This window comes from Spermophilus citellus (assembly GCF_964194105.1).
Source record: "Spermophilus citellus genome assembly, chromosome: 4".
NCBI classification, from domain to species: domain Eukaryota; kingdom Metazoa; phylum Chordata; class Mammalia; order Rodentia; family Sciuridae; genus Spermophilus; species Spermophilus citellus.
In genome coordinates this window covers 52,503,921-52,529,417 of record NC_138185.1, presented here as the reverse complement: position 1 = coordinate 52,529,417, position 25,497 = coordinate 52,503,921, and the positions used below count along the sequence as shown (strand labels likewise).

General features: G+C 40.9%; 1 protein-coding gene across 1 annotated transcript in view; it reads right to left on the bottom strand.

The window, feature by feature from the left end:
- APBA2 (amyloid beta precursor protein binding family A member 2) overlaps positions 1 to 25,497 on the bottom strand; it is a 260,706-nt gene that overhangs the window by 63,037 nt on the left and 172,172 nt on the right. Inside the window, exon 5 of the mRNA XM_081291943.1 lies at positions 5,340 to 6,333. Coding sequence (XP_081148069.1) covers positions 5,340 to 6,293 — 954 coding nt within the window. The 5' untranslated portion in view covers positions 6,294 to 6,333. The remainder of the gene's footprint in view (positions 1 to 5,339; positions 6,334 to 25,497) is intronic.

Genomic DNA, 25,497 nt, shown 5'->3' with positions numbered 1-25,497 from the left:
TCACCTCACTGGTGCCATGACATACTTACTGCAAATAGCAGAGCATGGCAAGCCTTTTAATACCAAGAAAATTCACAACTGGGCAGAAGCAGCCATCCCAGGCTATGGATACTAGCCCACTCACAGGCTGCTGGACTTATAGGCACACTGTGAGACATTTTAAAACATTATCTTTTGTGGAGGCCTGTCAAGGGCTACATAGTGCTGTGGCTACAGACATAAGTTTGGGTGAAACACAGTCTGTTTAGCCCTCCTACACTCTAACCAAAGGTGAAGTACTTATCCCATGTAGGGATTAAATGTCCCAGTTGTCCCATGGGAATAACCCTTGTTCCTATATCTTTGGGTTGTCATAGAAGTTCCTGAAATCATATATAAAACCTTTCATATGGTGCTACAGTCACCACCACCACTGTCACCTCTTTTGTCACCCATGGACTTTCCAGAAAGAAAAAAGAAAGAAATGCAGAGGCAAAGGTTTCCAATGGTGATAAGGGTATGTTTCCATCACCACCATTTGAGGTTGATGTCTAATTATACTAGAATTGAGCCATACAGAAGAGGTCTGAGAAGTTCATGTGTCTTGGCCATCCATCTCCTAGGATGTGAGACTAGGTCACACAAAGAGAGAAAAGGGATTAATGATCCAGAATATTCAGGCATGCTGGCCAGTCAGTACAGTGATTCAGGGAATTAATGCAGAAGATGTGCAAGCAATGAATGAAGTTCTAAGAAGAGGAAAGTTTTTAAAAATTTCCCAAAATCATTTGCCAACCAAATACAGCTGACCCTCTGCATCTAAGTTCCATATCTGGGGATTCAACCAGCTGCAAACTAAAAATATTCAGGGGGAAAAAGAAAACCCTGCACCTGTTTTGAAGCATAATAACTTTTTTTCTTGTCATTATTTCACTAAATGAGAAAGTATAACAACTATTTACACAGCTTTTACAACATATTAGGTATTTTATCTAGAGATGATTCACAGTATACAAGGGGATGTAGTTTATATGCAAATACAACATATAAAACTTATGTAAGGGACTGGAGTCTGTACTGATTTGGGTACTCACAGGAGTCCGGGAACCCATCCACCTGGAATGCTGAGGGGCAACCATACAGTCAATTTTCATTCATGGTAGTTCTGTTTTGCCAAGTTGCCACAAACATTGAATTAGTGAACACTAAATTACTGCTCCTGAGGCAGATATATGATTATGTTCCTGTGAGCCTCCAGTCACATTTTGTCTACCCATTAACACAGAACCTTGTTTTATGTATTTTTGTCTGTTTAAAGGAACTTCATTGAATATAGATATTTCTTACAAATAAATACATGCAGTATTTCTTTACAGCCAAACACTAGCTGAGATGAGCCCACCATCCCCAACCCTCCATCATAAGACCACACATTTCTTAGACTTTCAGCCTGTCCATTAGGCTTTATTAAAGTTGGTTATCATCTCCATCAATCTGCAAATTTAGCCATATTTATGTTTTTTTCATAATTGCATTACACATTATAGATGCTACTTTAACATGTTCTAGAGTGGCTAGATATGTGGATCGATATATTTCCTCTCTCTTGTTCTGGACGCACCTCATTGTTGTTGACTCATTAACATTGCTCTCACGGCCAACAGTCATAACTCATGCCTAAATAAAGTCATCAAATGCACACTTGTTTTCTCCATGAGGTACCTCACAGCCTTCTTGTACTTTAGGAGCCCTGGACAGCACTTCAGCACTGCTCTGGTGGTCATTTTATCACCACCAACAACAAAAAAATCACCAACAAAACCCACAAAAAAGCATAAACCCAAAAAAGGTACCAAATATATCATGAAAAGTTTACAGCATGAGAAGAAAAACAATAGCACAAAGCCTTGCTCAGTCTCAGCTGGAGACATGTGAGCAGGTGACTCAAATTTTTTGCCCTTGCCCATATTTGCAAATGACCACAAAAGTGTCATGATAACTGATTTTAGGGTTTCAAATAGACTTCAGCAAGACTGCAAATTCACAAATATGGAACCCATGGATAATGAGGATCAAACTGTACTTTGTTTGGGGGGAAATAGTCAACACTGATGTGGAACACAGGAATTTATCCTTAGGTAATGCACCATAAAAAGCACAGTTTGTATAGCTATTTTCTTACATATAAGGAAAAATGCCATCTTGAACCTGCATGCTAATGGCTGTGTGTGTATACAAATAAATTATATGGCACATCATCCAAATGAAAGATTAAAAGGTCACTAAAAATAACCATGAAAATTATGTGGCAATATGGAGAAACATTTTATGACATGTCTGATTTTTAAAAGCTGGATGACAAAATTACAGCTGGGATATAATGACTGCTATGTATTTATTTATGTTCTATAATCTGAAAAAGAACAGAGAAAAATTAAAATAGCTCTTAAAATAGCTCGTCTGTTGGGGTGGCAGGGACTATCAGAAACGTAGTTTTTATATTCCCATTTCAACCTCTATTATACTTACTGTCATGGAGGCAATGACTAAATAGACGCTATTCAGTACAGGTTGAGTATCCCTTATCCAAAATGCTTGGGATTTGGGTGTTTTCGATTTGGGATTTTTTCAGATTGTGGAAAATCTGCATATACATAAGGAGATTCTTTGGGGATGAAACCTAAGGCTAAGCATGAAAATCATTTATGCTTCATGCACACGTTTTACACAAAGCCTGAAGGAAATTTTACACAATATTTTTGAATGCGCCTGCATTATGACTGTGAGCCACTTCAGGACGTAAAGTATGGAATTTTGCACTAGTAGCATCAGGCTGGTACTCAAAAAGATTTAGATTTTGTGGTATTTTGGATCTTGAGATTAGGGATACTCAACTTATCCTCTTAAAATGTATCTGTGACTGAATTTTTCAAGTTTTACAATAAATAAAAGGGTGGAGAGGGAGGTTATGCAATTTTCCTCCAATTGAATTCTCAAAATGTTGCATTTCCTTGAAATGCATATTAGGACTCAGAAGTTCTGGGGTGGGCCATCCCAGTGATGCTGTATGGATAGGCCATGGCCACACTTTAAAAAGTGACAGTCTAAAAGACCAAAATTCGGGGCTGGGTTTGTGGCTCAGCGGTAGAGCACTCGCCTAGTACTGCGAGGCTCCGGGTTTGATCCTCAGCACCACATATAAATAAATAAAGATATTGTGTCCAACTACAACTAAAAAATATATAAAAAAAAATAAAATAAAAGGCCAACATTGCCCTTCCTCTTTGCAGATTCTTTTTTGTCTCAGTCTCAAATCTAGGCAATGCTAACGCTAACTGCATGGATGACACTAGGAACAGAGAGGTGGGCTTGGGACTCAGTGATACCCTGAGCACCTGTCTTAGACCCAAGCTTTTGTTGGTTCTCAGAACAGCTTCGCTGTCCCCAAGGAAGCAAGGGATTGCTTGTAGTAAAGTGGGCTGTGGTTGCAAACAAGACATCACCAAACCACTTGGCGCATATTCTTCATGCAGAATCTGGCTTTCACAATCATTTGTAGCTTTGGCTCTTTTGGGTCCAATTTCAAAGGGTTTCTTGTGTAAAATGGGCTACTTGGGAATACAGGATGTGAAGACCCTGCCCACATGTGCCAGGCCCTATAGAGTCCTCAGAAGGAGCACTGGGCCCGTTCATATGGGACCTGGTCAGCCCTGAGTTGGGAACTGGTAGGCTCTTTCCTGGATAGAAACAGTTTGTGAGTGAATGAATGAAAGCAGAAAAGCTCTATATCATTAGCCAGCTTTTCCAGTGTATTGGATAAGAGCATTAGCTTCAAGGACACACTCTGCTTAGGGACCAAAGCTGCCTGCTTTTCCATTCGATGCCTCTTCTCTGAAGAACAGACCTCCTTCTGGTCCTCCACAACGGCTGGGGACTACCTCACCTGCTCCTGCCCTTTTAAACAGCCAACATCCTCCATTCATTCCCTTTCATTTATCCCCCAGTTCTCCAGCCTAGAGTCTCACTCAAATTAGCATCTGTTTAGCACAAAGCGCAAAGGAGCAAAAGATCAGGTCTAACTTGCTCCCCACAGGCTCTAAAGATAATTTTCTCTTGACAAAATCTTTGACAGGGATGCTCTTCTATTAACAAAATGCAGTACGTCACATACCCTGTGCAACCCTGTGGTGCCATCACTATTGCTGGGGACAAGTTCAGGCCCTGCCAGCGACTGATGGAAGATGACAGCATTTTGGCCTAAAGCCCAGATCCAGGGCCCAGAGTCACCTGACCTCTAGAGAAAGCTCCCCCAATGTCCACAAGCATATAATAGCACTTTCCTGACATCTGTGGCCCCCATGAATGCAGAATTTCTGTGAATGAGAGGAACACTCCCAGAGTGAACTTACACTTGATAATCTTTAGAAAAGAACAAAAGGCACCAAATGCAAGTGCCAGAAATCTAACCACAATTCCAAAAGCAACCTTTCACTATATGTGTGTGTATGTGTGTGTGTGTTTTCAAACTCATGAACTCTACTGGGAAAAAAATAATTAAGATTTTAAAAATATACAAGCAGTCTACATAATGGACCAAATACATGTTCCTTTACACAGGTTTAATAATTGCATCTTCTTTATGTACTCATGGTGGATTTTTTTTTTTGAATGGCAGCTTTTCAAATGTGTTTATTACAGTACATGCTTACTTGGCTATAATTAAAAGAAAATATAGCTATACTTATACCCATTGGCCTCAACAGCATGCATTTATTCTCCAACTTTGTCAAGCTTTCAAATAATTATTTGCAGAATAGAGTGGATATTCATAGCTAACTGTCCACCAAGCCTGCAGCCTGCATCCTTTGAAGACTTGTAACCTGGATGCAATGGCCACTGTGAAACACACTTAGGCTGTTGACCCTTGGCATTAGTCAGCTCAGTACATGAACACCATCAATCCTCCATTCTCACCAATGCCCTGCTGGCCTCAGGAAACCACTTGGGGGAGGCAGGGAGGTGGGGACCATCAAACAGATGCTCTTCTGCCATCCACAGAAACAGAAATCAAATCTCTCCTGGCACTGTAGAGTAGGGAGTCTTCTGGAAGACACTAGCTGCCAGTCAGCCCTCAATGAAAGACTTTCCTGATATTCCTGAATTTGAGGGGTGAGCTTAAGAGTGATCAAAATGTCCCTGAAACGTGACCGCAAAACTGAGAAAATGAAGAATGAAGCCTGCATTTGGAACTGGAAAGCAGCCCAATGCCTCGCCCAGGCCTCAGATTTACCATCGGCCATGCCTACACCACAGCTCTCTGGGCTCCTCTGCCCCATTCCCTGGGAACAGGAAAGACCTACCTGCTCTTGGGGCCACTTTGGCCTCTCCTCTGGGGTCCTGGTCTTGGCCTTGAAGCCTCTCTGGGGGTCTCCTGGGTGCTTGGACTTGGGAGGGAGGTTCAGCGACTTGGGCCTTGCCTCATGCCTGTTGGGCCCGCAGCTGGCCTCGCTGGGCGGGCAGGCCTCCGTGGAGTCCCCCGGCCCTGGCTCAGGCATGTGCTCAGGACTCGCCTCGCTGGCACTGGTGATGCTGGTCATGCTCAAGCTCATCTTGATCTCAGCCACAATCTGGTCAATGTCTTCCTCCTGGTCCTCCAGGTCCCCATCCCCACGCCTCAGGTGATACGGGGAAGCACCCCCTGCATTCCCATTGGCCTCTGAAGGGTAATAGTCCTGGTAGCCCTCTTTGCTGGGACAGTAGTGACCATCATCTTCCTGGCCGTGGGCTTCCAGCACAGAGGGCTCGTCCTCCGGGATGGGCAGGTGGCTCTCTGGGTAGTCCTGGCTGCCTTCGGCCCCATGGCCATGGGGGTGTGGGCCCGCTGAGTCTGTCCACTCCTCCACTGCCTCCTGGCACTCGTCAGTGTCCACAGGGTGTGTGCCGTGGGCCACATACTCCTCCCCATTACAGTCCATGCCCTCCAGGTAGCTGTCATCCTCTGGGCAGTAGCGGATGTAGTAGGTGATGCCATCCTCCTCCTCGGGGAGCCCCTCATCATAGTCCTCCTCCTCAGAGGTGTTGTTCACATAGTCGGAGCTGGAGTCCCCATCAGGGCTGTGGTTGTGGCAGTCTTGCTCCTCGGGTGTGGGGCTCTCTGGCCGCAGGGTGGTCAGCTCCAGGCCCTTGGGCACATAGCCCTCCAAGGGCAGCTCTGCATCCTCACTCTCAGGCTCCTGGCCATGGGGGATGGGGCCTGGCCTGGCCCTGTGTTCCAACATGCTGCTCGTGGTACTCTGGCGCTTCCGGTGGGCCATGGCAGACACTCACGCGGCCATCATCACCCGGAGGCAGTCACTGTGGGGAGGAACGTTGGAAAGTACAGAGTCAGAATCCCACCGATGGCTGATCACCACCAGCCCAACAAGCACGCAGCCCACCCCACGTGCCCACACGCCTTGCCACCATGTTCGCTCAGAGCAATGTGAACGCACATCTGTTCAAAGAATGTGACATTCCCGCCTGGCTGCCTCATGTGCCAGGAACAACATGCCACGGTGCCAAGGAGGACAGGCAGAGCAGGAGGAAAAGGTGGCAGGGAGAGGAGAGGCACCCTCAGTCACCAGGACGCCAGCCTGGGGCCTGCAGCTCACATGCTCATTCCCGACCCCCACACTGGGCTCACTCCCTTCCGGGTTCCCCAGGTGACCAAGTCACAAGGCCATAAGCAGGTTAGCTGCTCTCAAAAGAGAAAAGGGGACGCTTCCATCCAAAGACAATGATGATGGATGGGGAAGGAAGTTAGATCTTCCCAGTTCAACTCCACACCCCATGATGAGGTAGACACTGAAATATTACATTGCACCCCCCGGATTGGTAAACTTACTATGTGGCATTGAAAAATGAAATAAGAATAAAAAAGTCTATTGGGGAGGAGGACTGAGAGGGATGCCATGTAGAAAGAAAAACCGATATTAAATACTCTTTTCAAATAGTTTGATTTTTTTTTACCATGTTACATGGTAAAAATGTAGTACATTCAATATACTACTTTTATTTTGCAATGAATTTTTAATAAAATTATATATTAATTCAAAATAAATCAATCTGTGCTCCTTGAAGACCATATCAGTCCCCTTCCCTACTGGCTTGTCCCACCCTCCCCCCATTGCTCACTCCAAACCAAACAGCGTTCACCAAGGATCTGAAATTGCGGGTGCTGTCTTGAGTAATGAACAGAGAAGCTCAATGTAAGTGCCCAGCCTTTCAGGCCCAAAGGTGTGTCAGGGAAGGCAGCACTGCCTGGCCAAGGGGAGATGGAAGGGATGGGGCTGCAGCCAGCAGGGCACGTATCCTGGTACCACACAGACCTTGCAATGATCATGGGGGCCTACAACAGGAGAGGCCCTGGAGCCCACTGCCCCAGGACTTTGCATTTTAACCCCCAAACCAGGCAGAATCATTGGGCAATGTCCAGTAAGGGCACAACACAGTATCTGTTAGTCCCATCTCTCTGGATCCGGCATGGAGGAGAAAAGGCTGGAGGAAGGGAGACTGGTAAAAACATTATTCCAGTCCTCTAGGGGAGAAGAGGAGCTGGCATCCAGACAAAGGCTTAGAAAGAGTGTTCAAAAGTTTGGTTCATGTTCTTTTTCTTAGGCTGAGTGGTTACTCAAGAGTTCACTGTATCCTTTAAACTCTACTTTGACAATACAAATGCCCTTTTTGCATCATAGTTGGTCCTTTTTAAAAACATATTCCAGTAGTCCAATTAAGAAAGGAGAGCTAATACACTTTAAAAAATGGTAAGATGGTCAATTTTATGTTATGTCTATTTTAATACAATTAAGCAAATTAAAATGAAAAAAAAAACATATTGAGAGCTTAAATTAAACCAGTACAGATGAGGCAAGAGAAGGGGCTTAGCTAGTATTTAGGGGGTGGGAGCCTTGGGACCTGTAGTCAGACGAGAGGGAGCAAAGACGGAGGAGGCACTATCCATGATGCTCAAGGCAGTCACTACCCAGGCTCTGAGCTCACATTGCTGTACATCCTCTTTCTTAAGTATCATCTCCCCAGGGAGCTCATAAATTAAAGGACTTTCACAATCCATATCTCCCACAGTGCCAGTGCAGCACCTTGCTTGCAGTGGTACCCCAAAGACATCTCACTATAAGAGTGCCTTTACCAGATGGTTAGTTACAGCATTATGAATATTCCCAGAAGAACCGAGAAGGAGATAATTACTTCATCCAGTCCAGACTCTCAGAGTGTGAGCACAATTACTGATGGAGACACATGCTTCCAACGCGTGAATGCACATTGAAGAAATTCACCATTGTCAGAAGCAGTGTTTACTCCGTTGTCCGCAAAAGGATCACGAATGGCTGTCTCTTGCTAACAGTACCAGAATGATGAAAGATTCATAGCACTTCCCCAGAGTGGCCTGCAGACTACAAAAATATCCCACATCAGGAAACTATGACTGAGAAGGACCCTGCAGGGTCTGAATGTCCTCCACAATCACCCCGTCCCAAACTCTGAAGCTGGCAGGACTATTCCAAAGACCTGTTCCCAAGAACAGAAGAGGGGCTCAGCATTCACCAGAACAACAGACACCAGAGGACTCGTCAAGGAGGATGGACTGAGCCTGGCATGGTGGCTGGTGCATGTCTGTAGTCCCAGTGGCACTGGAGCTTGAGGCAGGAGAATCACAAGTTTAGAAACTTAGTAAGGCCCTTAGCAACTTAGTGAGACACTGTCTCAAAAATAAAAAAATAAATAAATAAAAATGGGTGGGGGGATATATCAGTGGTTAAGTGCCCCTGGGTTTAATTCATGGTACCAGAAAAAAAAAAAGAATGATGAACTGCCTGTTAGTCTACTATGGAGGAAGCCAACTACAGAGACAGGCTAGAGGACTGATGTGAGGAACTTAATGACCACAGTCTGGACACAATCTACAGAAACAACATTCCCCAAAGTGATCTCTCAGAAGTATGTGCTGAAGGCTATAGCCAAAAGACGGCCATAGTTGTCCATGCCATGTCAGGATGACAGAAGGAAGGGTGGAGGACCAATGGTGGCAGCAGCTACATGTCAGTGAGCCCACAGCTCCTATTCTGTGGAGTGGTACCATCTCTACAGCACCCTGAGTCTCCCCAGGGCTTTGACACCAAGTCACATTGCAGGTACCATAGGCCTTTCCTATCTGTGGGTTCTCCCTTCTGCATCTTCAACCAATCCTGGATTAAATTTTTTTATTTAAATTGTATCTGTACTGAATATATGCAGACTTTTTAATCTTGTCATCATTCCTAAACAATTCAATATAAGAGATATTTGGAGGACATTTACACTGTGTTAGGTGTTAAAAGTCATCTAGAGATGATTGGAGGTATATGGGAAAATGTACACAGGTTGTATGCAAATACTACACCATTTTATGTAAGGGACTTGAGCATCCATTGATTTTGGTCTCCTCATAGTGTCTTAGAAACCAGTCCCTGAAGAATGCCCATGGACAACTCTATTTACATCTTTGTTGGAGAATAAACACTACGTCTTATTGTCTTCACTTCAGATGCTATCAGTACACACACTTAAACATATGTTACCTACACCTGTATAAAACACCTATATAAAAATATAAGACTTAAGGATTAAAATACACACATTAGAGTCACAGAACAGTCCCCAATTCTGCAGGTTTTTTAAATATCAATCTCTATGGTTTGGAGGACCAAGCAGGGCTTGGACCCCTGCCTATGTTGCCATTGGCAGGTGATGGGAACTTTAAGGGATGGAACTTTTTGGGAGGTCTATGAGCCATTGGAAGTGTGACCTTGAAGAGGATATTGGGAATTAAGCCCTTTCCTCTATCTCTCCTTTTTTATGCTCTGGCAATAAGGTGAAAGCTTTGCTCCCCACCATAATAATCTGCCTTGCCAGATTATTATGTCTTATCATGTCTTCAAAATCTCTGAAGACATGAGTTACAATAACCCTTTTCTCTTTATAGGTTTACTATCTCAGGTATTTGTTATAGCAACTGCCTAGTGCATCCACTGAGGTGGTATTATAGAACTAGAAGAGAATCAGGAGTTTATTTTTCACTACTGTTTCCTGTTATCTCTTAGAGTCTTCAAATAATTTCAGCAAAATTTACAGGAGGTGCACAACACTATCAGTAACTAAGTATGCTGGACAATAATTATATAATTCATTGCCCACCACTGTTTCTTATATTTTATATGTAGATTTTTCTCTTAAAGTATTTTTTTACAATTTCATTTTTACTTTACTATAATAATTGCTAGGGTCATTTTGTTCAGTTAATAGGTAATTCTTTTGTGTCTAGAGAATGGCTCCTCATATAGACTATTTCTTTTTTTAATATTTATTTTTTAGTTGTAGTTGGACACAATACCTTTATTTTATTTACTTTTTTTATGTGGTACTGAGGATCGAACCCAGGGCCTTGTGTGTGCGGCGAGTGCTCTACCACTGAGCCACAACCCCAGCCTGACTATCTCTTAAACTACACCTTTATTTGCCAGCCTGTGAACACTATCTATTTCACTATCTTCCAGTTGGCAGTCTTGTAGATGTGTGGTTTAATACTAATCTGATTCTTTTTACCTTAGTACCACATCTATTGCTTGTCTGGAAGCTTGTAGAATTCTTTTCTCTATTCTTAAGAGTACAGAAATTCCACTGGGATATGTCTGGATGAGGGTCATTTTTTTTTTACATTAATCTATAAGGATTCATTTGTTGAGCCCTTTCCATATTGAGCCCACATCTTGTCTAGCTACAGGAAGCTTTCTGCTATTTATTTATTTTTTTTTATTTCTCTCTCCCATGGCCTTTTCCTCCTTTCAGAACATCTCTGGGTTCTATCCTCTAAATCACTTAACTTTACACTCCTAACTCCCATTTCATCATAATTTTTTTCTCTGTGGTAAAGATTAATTTTCCCATTTTCCAGTTTTTCAGGAAGACACAGCATGAACTTCTTTGGTCCTTCTGGCAGCAAAGGGCCCCTGTGACACAAGGAAGGTGTCTCACAAAGAGTTGTGGATTAAAGAGTAGTTCTTAGGTACCATAGGAGATGATTTTCTGGTGACCTGGCAGCAACGGGGTTGGCCATCTGGGACTTCATTACTGAGCTATGAGAAGGCTCCTCTATATTTTAAGTATGGACAGAAATGAGATGTGCTCAGCCAAGTCTGCCTCATTCAGGGGAAAAATGTCCCCTACTCTGTGTCAGCTTTCTGACAGTGTGACAAAATACCTATGACAATCAACTTATAAGCAAGAAAGGTTTACTTTGGCTCAGGTTTCAGAGTTCCACCTCATAAAGTCCACACCACCTCCCATCAGCACCACAGGCTGCTGACCACACTTTTAACACATGGGCCTTTGGGGGACACTCATCCAAGCCTTAGAACCCTCCTAACGGGAAATAGGTACTCCCCTGAAATTCCCTGGGTCTATGTGGCACAGCCCGCCTCAGCTCTGATGGTTCCAGACTTCTCATGGGAGGAGGCAGACACTTTCCCTTAAAGCAAGCAAATCGGACTAATATCTAGAATCTTTTATTCTTCATGTTTAAATATTGAGCCCCCCTGAAGAGAATATATACACAAGATAGGAAGCATCTTAGTTTCCCCGCAAATGGTTAGTCCAGTGCTTTTCGAACTTGCTACCTATTTAAAATCCTGATGCACAGATCAATGAAATGGGGATATCTCAGGCAGGAGAGAGGCTTCAGGGTTTGGTCCTCTTTTTCACTGTTGTAACAGAACACCTGACAAGAAAATGTTCATTTTGCAGTCAGTCCACAGATGGTTGACTCTTGCTCTGGGCCACAGGCGAGGCAGAACATCGTGGCTTCTTGTGGCAGAGGGAAGCAGCTGGGGACATGGAGCCAGGAATTAAAGAGAACTCCCCTCCCTGTGGACAAAATAGACATTTTGGAAAGCCCAGCTCCTCCAGCCACACCCCAGCTGCCTACAGTTACCACCCAGTTAATCCCTATCAGGGAATTAATGCACTGATTATATTAAGACTCTCCTAACCCAATCCTTTCACCTCTAAACTTTCTTGCATTGTTTCACACATGAGTGTTTGGGGGACACCTCATATCTAAAACATAACACCTCAGTATATGTAGAGATCCCCCAGATTATTCCAACCTACAGCAAGTTTTGGGAACCACTCATTTATCCAGCTCTCCCAAAGCTCTTTATTAAATGGACTATTTTTTTTTCCTCTGGTCTTAGGGCAACCAGCCATGACAATTTTAATGCTGAAAGTCCCATGTACCAGGAAACTCCTAGTCCCAGGAATACTAGGATGGCCAGTTACCCTGCATAGCATGTACAAAAGTTCCTTGATGTACAATGAGGCTGCATTCTGATAAATCTACCATGAGTTGGAAATGCATTTAATACAACTTACCTATTGAACATTATAGCCTAGCCTACCTTAAATGTACTCAGGACATTTAATCAGACTATAGTTGTGCAAGATGGACTAGCACCAAGTTTATTTTATAATAAAGCGATGGATATCTCACATAATTTGTTGAATATTGTACTTAAAGTGATAAACAGGATGACTGTATGAGGAAATGATTTCACACCCCTGCAATGTTAAAAAAAAATCAGAAGTTGAATCATTGTAAGACAGGACCCATCAGTACTAAATTCTTATATAAAATCGGATGTGTTTCTGGGTCTTCTAGTCTATACCACTTCTATCAACAGCTTTGTGGTTTTCTTCACAGCTATGGATATCTTCTAATAAGTTTATTCTTGGATATATTACATCTGTGGCTGTCGTGAATGGAGTTTCTCCTCCATTATGTGTTTTCTTGGTTTTTATTAGTGTATAGAAAAAAGCTATACCGATCCTGTACAAATACATGTTATTAACCTACATTTAAGTCCAATTTTTTTTAAGTCCCAATGTTTTTTAGTTAATGTTTTCTTCTGGGTTAATGTCATTTTCTGGTGGTAAATGACACAGCTCTCTAGTCATCACCATCTGGTTTCTCCTTTTCAGCATGCGATCATCGTCTCTGACCCTTGCCCTGCACTTTCCTATGAGGTTAAGTAACAATAATACTGAGGAACATCCTTGACTTATTCCTCATTTTAATGAAAATGTTTTTATTTTTCTAGAGCTAGATCAGGGTGAGACAGATGAGGCATCAAGAACTTCAGGGATCAAAATAAATGATATTTTAATTGCAATGCTTTAAAAATAAAAATCAATGCAAAATACATGATGAACTAAACATAAAAATATTAAATAAAGACAGGACTGGTATTGATTTTTCCTTTTGCCTCAGGCAACAATATGGCTCTGCAGGACTCTGGTAATGATCCTGTTTTTTAAATGTTTTCACCATTAAATGCATCTGGCTAAAGACAGTTCTTTTCTAGAGCTTGATATCACAGACCTCTGATCTGGTTCTCTGTTCTGTGGATACAAAGGGAAAGGGGCTCAACAACAGCTGCCCAGGAAGAAGCCACATCTTTAAAGAGTGCAGAATATATTTAACTTACTGGGCACTTTCAATGTAAGAGAAAGAGCCATCCCATTAAAAATGAAGATGGAAGATCCTTGTTTAAATTCACATTTCTGTTTACTGTGAGGCCTTGGGCCAGATGTCTAATGGAGGGATGGCCTTCCTCCCTTGGGAAGTTGGAAATGACATATTTGCCTGCTGGGCTTGAAGTAGGTTAAGTAGGAGAGTGTATTAGTCCATTTTTTGTTACTAAAATGAAATACCTGAGGCTAGTAACTTCATTAAAAAAAGAGGTTTATTTAGCTCCTAGTTCTGGAGGTTAAAAGGGCATTGAACTGGCATCAGTTCAGGTCTGGTGAAAGACTCAAGATAGATTACATGGCAACAATGGAAGTGTGTGCAATGGGGCAGATCACATCACCAGACAGGAAGTGCATGAGCATTTTAAGGGTCAGGCTTGCTCTAATAACATCTTTCTCTCTCAAGAACTAACTCAGAGTCCCACAAGAACTACCTTAATTTCTTCAGAAGATAACACCGCCAATAACTTTAGGATCTCTCACTAAGCCCCATCTCTTAAAGTTTCCACTATCTCTCTACATTGCCACAGGGGACCAAGCTTACAACACATGAACCCTTGGAGGACATACAACATTCAAACCATAGCAGAGAGTGACCAGTGCAGGCCTGGGCTTCATACATGCCACACACAAGGAGCCAAGGAAAACTTTCAACTAAGTGTTAACATCAAGAATGCCTGATTTGGGGCTAGGGATGTGGCTCAAGTGGTAGCGTGCTCACCTGGCATGCGTGCGGCCCAGGTTCGATCGTCAGCACCACATACAAACAAAGATGTTGTGTCTGCTGAAAACTAAAAAATAAATATTAAAATGCTCTCTCTCTCTCTCTCTCTCTCTCTCTCTCTCAAAAAAAAAAAAAAAAAAAAGAATGCTTGATGGCTCTGCTAATACAGGTGGATAGGAGTGGCATGTCCAGGTGACATGGACTCTGGCTGCATATATAATGTGCATTCAGCAATAGGCTGTGGGTGTATCTGTGTGGCACTGCAGAAAGGGGAGAGGTCCTGTAGCAAGACAAGAATTGCTTCCCCTAACAAAGCATTTCACTCATTTTGGTGGGCAAAATGCCCACCTGGGAGTTTGCAGTCCATGACCCTAAACTCTGAGTAGATGGACCAAAGGTCGGGTCTAGAGCTCAGGTGGTCTGACGTCATAGGCTCTAAGATTGCATTTAAAAACTCTACCCGAATAGATGTTTGTGGGTCTCTGTTGACCCCTTTCCCCACTGCCTATTAGATAGATACTGCCTCCCCACCAAGAAACACAGGCCCCCCCCATGTGCTAAGCCTTCTCCTTCTACTTTTGGACATGAGGAGGGAGGACAACTCTCAATTTCTTCAGGACCCAGCTCCTGGGTCATCTCTATTGCCATCAACAGGGAAAAGGTGGGTGGTCTGGGAGGATGAGGTGCTCAGAGAATAGCAGATGTTTCCCTAACCAGGAAGGTGAGGTGTGGCCAAGGGGAGGTGAGAAGAAACAGTGGACAAAAAATGTAGGTGGAATAAAGAGATTCTTTAAAATAAACAGTTCAACAAGACTTACAATATCTGTTATGTTTTCAGAGTGTTTCCCAGCAGTTCATGTGTTAGAAACCTAATGCCCCAAAGACATATGGTAATGACCACAAGGGTGGGACCCCCACTGTGGCATTAGTGGCTATATAGGAAGAGGAAGAGAGAAGCCAGCTAGTATGTTTGCTCTGCCTCACTGTGTGATGCCCTCTTCTCAGATATGATGCAACAAGAAGACCTTCACCAGATGCTGGCACCTTGCTCTTGGACTTTCTGGCCTCCAGAACTGTGAGCCAAATAAATATCTGTTCTTCATAAATCACCCAGTCTGTGGTATCTAGTTATAGCAACAGAAAATGGACTAAGACATTATCCTATTAAGTTCAATCAAAGTGTATCCCTGCAAGGCACTAACACATTGCCTTTTGCATGGAAGCAGTTTGCAGCCCTATGATAATGGATGTCGTTTTCAACACCTCGATTTAAAAGCAACTTTTTCAGGAAGCCCTTTAATGCCTGAAGGGAGTTCCAACTCAGCTTACCAAATCACACCTACCTGGCTGCCAGACTCTGAAAACTCACAGGCAATGTCTGGTGGAAAGATTTCAATTACTTCAACTGCATACTCCTTCTGGGGATACAACTGTTATGTGGGGACAGCTGTCCTGTAGGAGGGTGTGAAGAGCTTCCCTCCCCACCTTGGGAGAGAGCCGGAGATGTGACTAATCTAACACATCATTTGCTAAGCTGATGTGGGCAGATTCTTACATTCAGGAGGCAACTACTTCTGAAGGCACCATGCTTCCAGGCGATGAGAATTATGATCTGTTTTGTTTGCATTTAATGGGAAATGTAAGGAAGAATGGACCACCACTCACAGTGGTCCAACCAAAGACATCCACTGTTGTGACATGACACCATTGTGTCATGGCATATTTCTTTCCAGTCTTTTTTCTATGCATGTATTCTACACATCTGAGACTTTATTGTAAAAAACAGCACCATATTTTTCTCTTTTAACATAACATGATAAGCTTGTTATCATGCTTATTTGAACCATCCAGTCTAGTTTTTTTCTTAGCTGCCTAAGATACTATTCTCCTACTGAATACGTAAATAGTGGCTTGTTTTTGTATTATAAATGATGCTGTCTTATTTCCTTAAAGATATACTATAGGCCTTTCTCCCCAATTTAGGGCCTTTACCTAGGATGCCTTAAAACTTTCTCTCAACAGATAGCAACAATATGAGGCGCAGGTCCTCAGGTGAGCCCAGGAGCAGTGTGGCCAGGACAGAGTTAATCATCCATCCAGTGGAGCTGGAGAAATCTGCATCGCAGAGCATGTGCACAAACATATTGAGGTCCTTTGCTTCTGATTAATCATATTAAAGATAAATCCTTCATAACAGACCATCTGGAAAGCAATTTGAATGTACAGGAGAAGCATGATTACCTGCTACATGTCCAAGAAAATGAGACCCTGTGTCCAGACTCAATTAATTCTATAACAGGACATAAATCAATAGAAAATGCTGCCCCTGACGCTGTGCTCACCACTCACCTCCTGAAACATCCTAATGAGATGTGGGAAATAAAGGCTCATTGTCAACCATAAAGAGCTCCAGTGTCCTTGTTTTAAATCATGTTTTTCTTTTGCATAGGGAAATAGCATTCGCTGGCTCTTAGAAGAGCTTGTAATGTAGCAGACCAAGATGAAAAATAGCTATTCAGTGACCACGATACTGGCTGGGTGCAATCGTATCATACAAATGAGATATGGACTTGGCCAAACTGTTGTCGACACCAATCTTGTTTCCCAGTTTGGTCTCTCATGTTGTAAAGATAATATTCCTTTGTTCTTTTCAAATATCATTTAGTTGCTTTGACTACACACAATTTGAATTGAAACAGTCCTGGAGTACATGTGCATAATCAGCTCAAACAATCCAGACAAAAGTCACCGAGTAAGTATTTCCCTTCAAGGTGACAGGCAACCATGAGCTCCAAAGGATGGTTAATAAATTAATTTTTCAAGAACCAGGCTGATGTCCAACACTGTTGAGTAAGACCCTATAACCAAGCTTAGCGTCACAGAGGGATGTGCTTTTGTTTGAAATATGGCAGTGAAATCAGGACGAAAATGTCAAGCACACACTAAATCATCAATAACAGGATTCTACTTAAATCAGTGTCGGCACATCCACAAGAAAATCAGGTGGCATTTTAAATGCATTTAAAATTCATTGTTATAATTTATTTACAGGCAAATAAATAAAGAATAAACTGTTAAGGGATGCATTAAAATATTAGCAAGGATTGTCTTTGAGTATTGAGACAATAGTATTTACTTCCCACCTTTCTTCATTTGTTTATAGAAGTATGGTACTTCTATAGCCAAAAAAAATGTTTAAAAAGTCAAGTGTCTCTGAAGCTCCATGGAGTCTTGGGCAGCCACATCTGTCAGGTGACATTATTGCAGGAGGAAGCTTTCAGGTCTTAGCATCCCTTGGAATGGTGGGTGGGCAGGGGACTAATTTGTCCCTTCTGGGATTTTATTATGCTGGGTTATCTTCCCCACCACATCCTCTTCTCCAAATGAGCATAAGAGGATGATGTGACCTTGAATACAAATAAAAACTGCTTTCAGCCCTTCATCATCAATAGTTAGTCACCAAGAACTGGTAGTGCCAATATTTTGCTATATAACTTATACCTCAAGCCAACATTAATGCCTCTATGGTCAGAGGCAAGGCAACTTTGTATATTTCTGGGCTGGCAGATATTTGCTGTTCTTATTGGTTACCCCTAACAGTAAAAAGTTAATTCTCTCCTAAAAGAATTCCTGTTGGGGCTGGGGATGTGGCTCAAGCGGTAGCGCGCTCGCCTGGCATGTGTGCGGCCCGGGTTCGATCCTCAGCACCACATACCAACAAAGATGTTGTGTCCTCCGAAAACTAAAAAATAAATATTAAAAATTCTCTCTCTCTCTCTCTCTCTCTCTCTCTCTCTCTCTCTCTCTCTCTCTCTCTCTCTCTCTTTTAAAAAAAGAATTCCTGTAAGTAGTAGTGCTTTTCCACTATCAACCTCAGTATGGCATGTTTGTTCCTGCATGCTATTGGGGATGCTACAGTTTGGATGATGAATGTCCTCCCAAGGCCCTTGTGTTAGGGACTTGATCCCCAACTTGGTGCTATTGGGAGCTGGTGGAACCATTAAAAGGTGGGTCATAGTGGGCATGCTGTCAAAGGGGATTGTAGGAACCCAGTCCCTTGCTCTTCCTTTCTTTAGCTTTCTGACTATGAGATGAGCAACTTTGCTCTGTCATGCACACCTGCCATGAGGTGCTGCCTCACCACAGGTCCTAAAGTGATGAGGAGGACCGACCATGGATTGAAACCTCAAAAACTTTGAGCCAAAAGAAATCTTTCCTCTTTATAAGTTTATCATCTCAATTACTTGTTACAGTAATGGAAAGATGACCTCATACAGGTAGCAAGTAAAGGTACAGAGAAAATGACAATTAAATGACCCAAAACATTGCCAGCATTCATCTTTTTCTCAATATGCTTGAGAAAAGGGCACAACTTTTGCACTTGCCAAGATCTATGTAATAGTGCATAGCTAAATATACCTTTTACCAGATTCATCCTCAGGAACAAAAAAATCTGTCATCCCCAGAAAAGGCAACCACAAGACTACATAGTTAGAAAGGACTTGTTTCTGCTGGCTATCCTGTTATTTTCACACTTTCCTAGTCATTTCTAATTGCATGCATCATGGTACAAATTTAAAATAAGCTAGGCTGAATTCTGCCTCCCCTCCAAATTCATATGCTGACGTCCTAATTCCCACTGCGTAAGAATATGACCTTATTTTAAAATAAGGTCACTGCAGATGTAATTCATTAAAATAATGTCATTTGGCTGGGCCATAATCCCAATATGATTGTGTCCTTTTAAAAAGGGAGATTTTTAGAGACAGGAAAATTAGATAAGGAAAATTTTCAAACAGGAAGAATACCATTTGAAGATGAAAACAGAGATCTATCAGCAAAGGAACACCAAAGATCATCAGCAAACCACCAAAATCTATGGAAGAAGCTAGAATGCACCCACCCCCACTGCACTCAGAAGGAATCAACCCTGTCAGCATCTCAATCTGGGCTTTTAACCTCCAGATCAGTGAGATGATACATTTCGGTTGCGTAAGCCACCCAGTTTGTGGGCTTTGTTATGGCAGCCCTGGCAAACTAACCCAATCCACACAGATAACATGCACGTTACTCAGAGTTGGCAGTTGTCTTGTTTTTCATCTTCCGGGGAATGTGCCAAAATGTAATCAGGGTGTTTTTTCACTTTGGATATGACCACTGTCAGCTACTCAGTTTCCCTTGCTCTTTCATATAAATTTTAGACCCAGTTTCTCTAGATCTATTTTTTTAAAATCTTGCCAGGAATTTGGGACTGCATCAAATCTGTAGGTCAAATTTGGAGAGAATTAACATCTTAACTATATTGAATCTTCTGATGCATACACATGACAAATCTTTCCATTTATCTAAGTCATCTTTAATTTTCCTAATTATCATTTTGTAGTTTCTAGCATACAAAATTAGCACATTTTCTTAATTATAAGTATTTCCTCCCTCCCTCCCTCCTTCCCTCCCTTCCCTCCTTCTTTCCTTTTCTTTTTTTCTGGTGTTACTGTGAGTGTTATTTTTTAAAACTAGTTAGCAATTCAGTATCGAAATATAACTGTTATATACTGACCTTAATAAATTTATTCATTAGTTCTAATAACTTTTTCATAGATGCCATAGGATCTTGCAGACAATAATGCAGTCTGCAGAGTTGTTTTTTTAAATTTTATTATTTGTTCTAATTATTATACATGACAGCAGAATGCATTTCATTCCATTGTAAACAATTGCAGCACAACTTTTCGTTTCTCTGGTTGTACATGATGTAGAGTCGCACCATTTGTGCAATCATACATGCACCTAGGGTAATGATGTCCTTCGCCTTCCACCATCTTTCCCACACCCATATCCCATCCCTTCCCTTTTGCCCAATTCAGGTTTCCGCCATTCTTCCTGTGCCCCCTCCCCCATTATGGATCAGCATCCACTTACAAGAGAGAACATTCGGCCTTTGGTTTTCTGGGGATTGGCTTATTTTTCTTAGCATGCTATTCTCTGAGATTTCTTTTTTATTCTATTACAATCTATGTGCCCTTGATTATTTTCTTTTCTTTCCTTTTTTTTCCTTCTTTCTTCCTTGCTGTACTGACTAGAACTTTCTATATGCTGTTGACTAGGAATGATGAGACCATAAGACCTTATCTCATTCCTGATCTTGGGTGGAAAGCATATTTTTGCAGATGCCCTCTCTTAGGTGGAATAAATTCCTTCTATTTCTGTTTACTGGGAGGTGTTTTATAAAGAGTCATGAGTGGAAGCTAAATTTTATCAAATGCTTTTTCTACCACTATTGAGATAGTTGTGGTTTGTCTTCTTTACCTTGTGAAATGGTGGAATACATTGATAAGTGAGCTCTGAAATAGTCTTGCATTTCTAAATAATGCTACTTAGCCATGATGCATCACTCTTAGATAAGGCTGGATTCACTTTGTGGAGTTTGGTGGTTTTTGTTTTTTTAAATCTATATGTTCATGAAGTACATTTGATCTGTAATTTTCTTATTTATTTATTTATTTTTTACTTATAATGTCGTTTATTTATTTCTCATATAAGAATAATTTTGCCCTCACTAAAGTAATTTGGAAATATTCTTGCTTCTTTGGTTTTCTGAAAAAAAAAATTATGGAAAATTGACATTATTTCTTCCTTACATATTTGCTAGAATTCAGCAGTGAAAAATTTGCCCCTAGATTTTGTTTGAAAGGGGAAAGGTTTTTAACCACAAATCTGACATAAGACATATAGGAAACTCTGTGTTCCCTGTTTCTTGAACAAGTTTGGGTAGTTCATTTCTTAAAATGAATTAGTCCATTTCTTGAGGTAAAGTCTTAGACTGATTTGAGGCCTTTCTTTTCTATTATGAGAATTTAATTTCCCTCAAAATATCATTTTAGCTGCATTCTGCAAATTTCAATATACTATAATTTAATTTTCATTTAACTCAAAATATTTCATTTCTCTTGAGCCCTGTTCTTGACCCATAAATTATTTAGAGGCATGTTATTTAATTTCTAAATATTTGGGAATTTTCCCTATATCTGTTTAGCATTGCTTTGTAGTCTAATTCTACAATCATCAAAGAACATACTTCACAGGATTTAAATTCTTTTAAATTTGTTAAAGTTTATTTTATGACCCAGATACGGTGTGTCTTGGTGAAGGCTCCTCATGCATACAAGAAGAATGTATATTTTGCTGCTGTTGGTAGGGGTATTCTATAAGTGCTTATTAGGACATATTTGTTGGTCATATTGTTTAGAATTTCAGTGTTTTTGCTAATATTAGATCTACTTGTTCTATCAATTATTGAGAGAACACTGTTGAGGCCTCTAATTATTCTATTTCTCCTTGCAGTTCTATCACTTTTGCTTTGGGTACTTAGGAGTTCTGCTGTTGGAGCATGTATGTGTAGGATATTTATGTCTTCTTTGTAAACCAGACCTTGTCATCAATACTATCCTCTTTATCCCTGGTAATTTTCCTTGTTCTAAGGTAAATTTTCTATGGTGTTAAAATAACCACTCCAGCTTTCTTTAGGTTATGGCCTGAACAGTTATCTCCTTCCATCCTCTTAGAATCTGTGTCATCCTATTTAAAGTAGATTCCTTACAGAAAGATAGGGTAAGGTCTTGGTTTATAATTTAATCTTCTAATGTATATTTTAATAGTGTTTTAGGCCATTTAGATTTAATGAATTTATTGATCTGGTTGGGTTTAGATCTACTTTTTTTTTTTTTTTTTTTACTTTTCTGTTCGCTTCCTTAGTTTCTTGTCTTTATGTTTCCCCTTTCCTGCCTATTTTAGGGTAGTGTGTGTGTGTGTGTGTGTGTGTGTGTGTGTGTATTTCACTTGTCTCTTGTCCTTTGGCTTTATTTCTTTAATGCTTTTAATGCTTGTTCTACTCATTATAATATGCATTCCAAACATTTCATGGTGTGAGTTAAGATTTTAGCACTTCAAGAAAAACAGAAAAGTCTTACAATCATATGAGACCCTTTATCCATACCACTTATGCCATAATTGGCACATATATCTATGTACATTAGTACATGCACACCTGCTCACATAACCAGTGGACATCATAATGTTTGCTTGAAATGTGCAAATGTAAGGAAATGAAGAGCTGGAAAATGACCTATTATAATTCTGTTGCTCTTTCTCCATTCCTAAAGTTTCAAGTCCCTTTGGTACCATCTCCCTTTAGCTTGAAGAACAGTCATGAACTATATAATGACATTTTGGTCAACAAAAGAGCATATATGATAGTGGTCCCATAAGATCATATTGCCTATTGAGGTCATAGCCACCTCAGTTTGTGTTAGTTCACTGCATGAAGGTCACAGAACAACAGAATTGCCTAATTAAGATATTTCTCAGAATGGTTTCCTGTCGTTAAGTGATGCATAGTGGTGTTTGGTGATTTACTTACAGCAGGGCTTCTGGAAACAAACCCTTTCTGTTTCCCTTCATTTAAGATGATGATGATGATGATGATGATGATGATGATGATGATGATTACATATGACAGCAGAATGCATGACATTCTTATTACACATACAGAGCACAATTTTTCATATCTCTGGTTGTAATAAAAGTATATTCACACCAATTCGTGTCTTCATACATGTACTTTGGATAATGATGTTCATCACATTCTACCATCATTTCTAACCCCATGCCCCCTCCCTTCCCCTCCAACCCCTCTGCCTGATCTAGAGTTCGTCTATTCCTCCTATGCTCCCTCTCTGTATCCCACTATGAATCAGCCTCCTTATATTAAGAAAAAATTAGGCATTTGGTTTCATCTAAGATTTTTATTGCACTTTCATTCCTGAACGATTTATTCACTGAATACAGAAATCTAGGCTTTCCCTTTTACTTTTTAAATGTTAAAGACATTCCTCCACCATCTTCTGGTCTCCATTGTTTCTGTTGAGGAAAATAGTTACTTAAATTATTGTTTTCCTATATACAATGTGTCATTTTTAATATGTCTGCTGTCAAGATTTTTCTTTTATCTTCAGTTTCCAACAGTTTGATTACAATATAGTACAATTTTCTTTCTTTCTTCTTTCCTTTTCTTTTGTTTGGGAGGGTGGTGGTGTGTGCTGGGATTTAACTCAGGGGCAATTTACCACTGAGCCACATCCGGAGCCCTTTTTATTTTTTTATTTTGAACAAGGTCTCACTAATTTACTTAGGGCCTTTCTACATTGCTAAAGCTGGCCTTGAACTTGTGATCCTCTCGTCCCAGCCTCCCAAGGCAGTTGGTAGTATGATTTTCTTTTGATTTATCTTCTTGGAGTTTTTGAGCCTCTTAAACCTGTGAATATATATGTCTTTCACTAGAAAGACAAACACTTTTTTTGTTCAAATGATTTTTATACAATAAGCTTTCTTTTCATTCAGGAATTCCAGTGTTGTAAATCTTAGAGTTCTGATAGTATTCTAAAAGTCACGAAGGCTTTGCTCATTTTTTTTTTTTTCTCTTTTTGCCTGCTCCCCGCCTCCCCGTACTGGATATTGAACCCAGGGTCCCATGCATGCCAGGTAAGTGTTCCCTTTTTATTTATTTATTTTTTTATTTTTAGACAGGGTCTCCCTAAGTTGCTGAGGTTGGTTTCAAGCTTGCAAACCTCCTGCCTCAACTTCCCGAATAGCTGAGATTACAGGAGAGAATCACTCTGCCCAGTTAAAATCTGTTCATTTCTTAAAAACAGTTTTTCTCTCTGCTGCTCAGGAATAATCTCACTGATCTACTTAGACTAATTGACTCTTCCCTATGTCATGTGCATTTTGTTTTTGAGCCCTTCCAGTGGCTTTTTTCATTTCAGATATATTTTTCAGTTCTAAAATTTCTATGTTTTAAGGTTTATATTTCTCTGTGGAGAGTTTCTAACTTCTCATTTACTTCAAAATGTCCACCTTTATTTCATGGAATATGGTTGTGATATCCACTTTAAAGGTCATTGATAATTCCAATGTTAGGTCATTTGTTGACATTTGTTGATTATCTTTTCCTTTGAGATAGGGTTGTATTTTTTTTAAAAAAAATTTAAACTGATAGATTAAAGAATTAGACTTTCTTTCTTCTTTGTATGGCAAATAAAGTTGGATTGCAGACTGATCATTCTTAATATTTATGTTTTGATATTCTAGTAAGTGCTGATTTTCATTTGTTTATTTCACCAGGCAATCAACTCCTCTAGATTCAGACCACAAGCTTTGTCTCACCCTCTTTAAGAAATGGTTCTAATGTCAGTTTAGTGTCAAAAGCCTTTGCTGTGTGTTTGGGTCTGCCCTTCACATGAACCATTTAGGGAGACAGGGCCCATGGCTTATATTGTAATTTAGTTCCAAAGCCTTTGCAATGATTTTCTGGGTGGTCCCACTCACAGTTGGATTCAGTCATATACACAGGGGACCCCCCCTTTCCCAGATTTCTCCTCTCCAAGATTTCTTCCATATTCTCCTACTACCAGAGATTCCTTTTCCTGGTTCCTCTGGCCATAAAATTGGGTCTCAGAGTTTTAGCCTATCACCCTATGCTTTTTTTTGTACAACTGGGGTCCCTGTGGAGGGCAAACCAAAGAGAAAGTGGGGGGAAAATGACAACCTCCCCACAATCTTTGCATAATAACTGGATCTTCTATCCAGGGAATTGAGTTTCATCTGAGGATTTTAGTAGTTGCTATTTTAGGTCTGACAAAGGAAAAGACAGAAACAAAACAGCAATTTTCCCTATTTTCCAGCTTGCAGGTCTCTTTTTCTGGACCTCCCACCAGAAAGAGAGGTCCTCAGAGAGTTCTTGTTATCCCTGCTTACTAGGCTGTTTCTCAAATCAGTCAGCACTAAGATAAAAGACGAAAACAACATCCCCAAACAGAAAACTCAATGCCAACCTACTGGGCATCTGAGCTTTGACCTCCCTCCTAAGAGGGTTGCTTTTAATTCTGTTCCCAGGGCTTAGTTCTAAGCAGTGAAAGAGATGGGCCGTGGTGTGCATACGCTGCCTTGGCCAACACAGTATGTTCTCTATTGATCTGTTTATTGATTTTGAAAGGTACATTAAGTTAAAACCTACTTATTTTTATTTCATTCAATTCATCAAACAAATGCAACTGCCAATCAATGTTTGGCTCAGCCTGATAGCATCAGCATTATCATCAGCAGGAAAGGTCATGCCACAG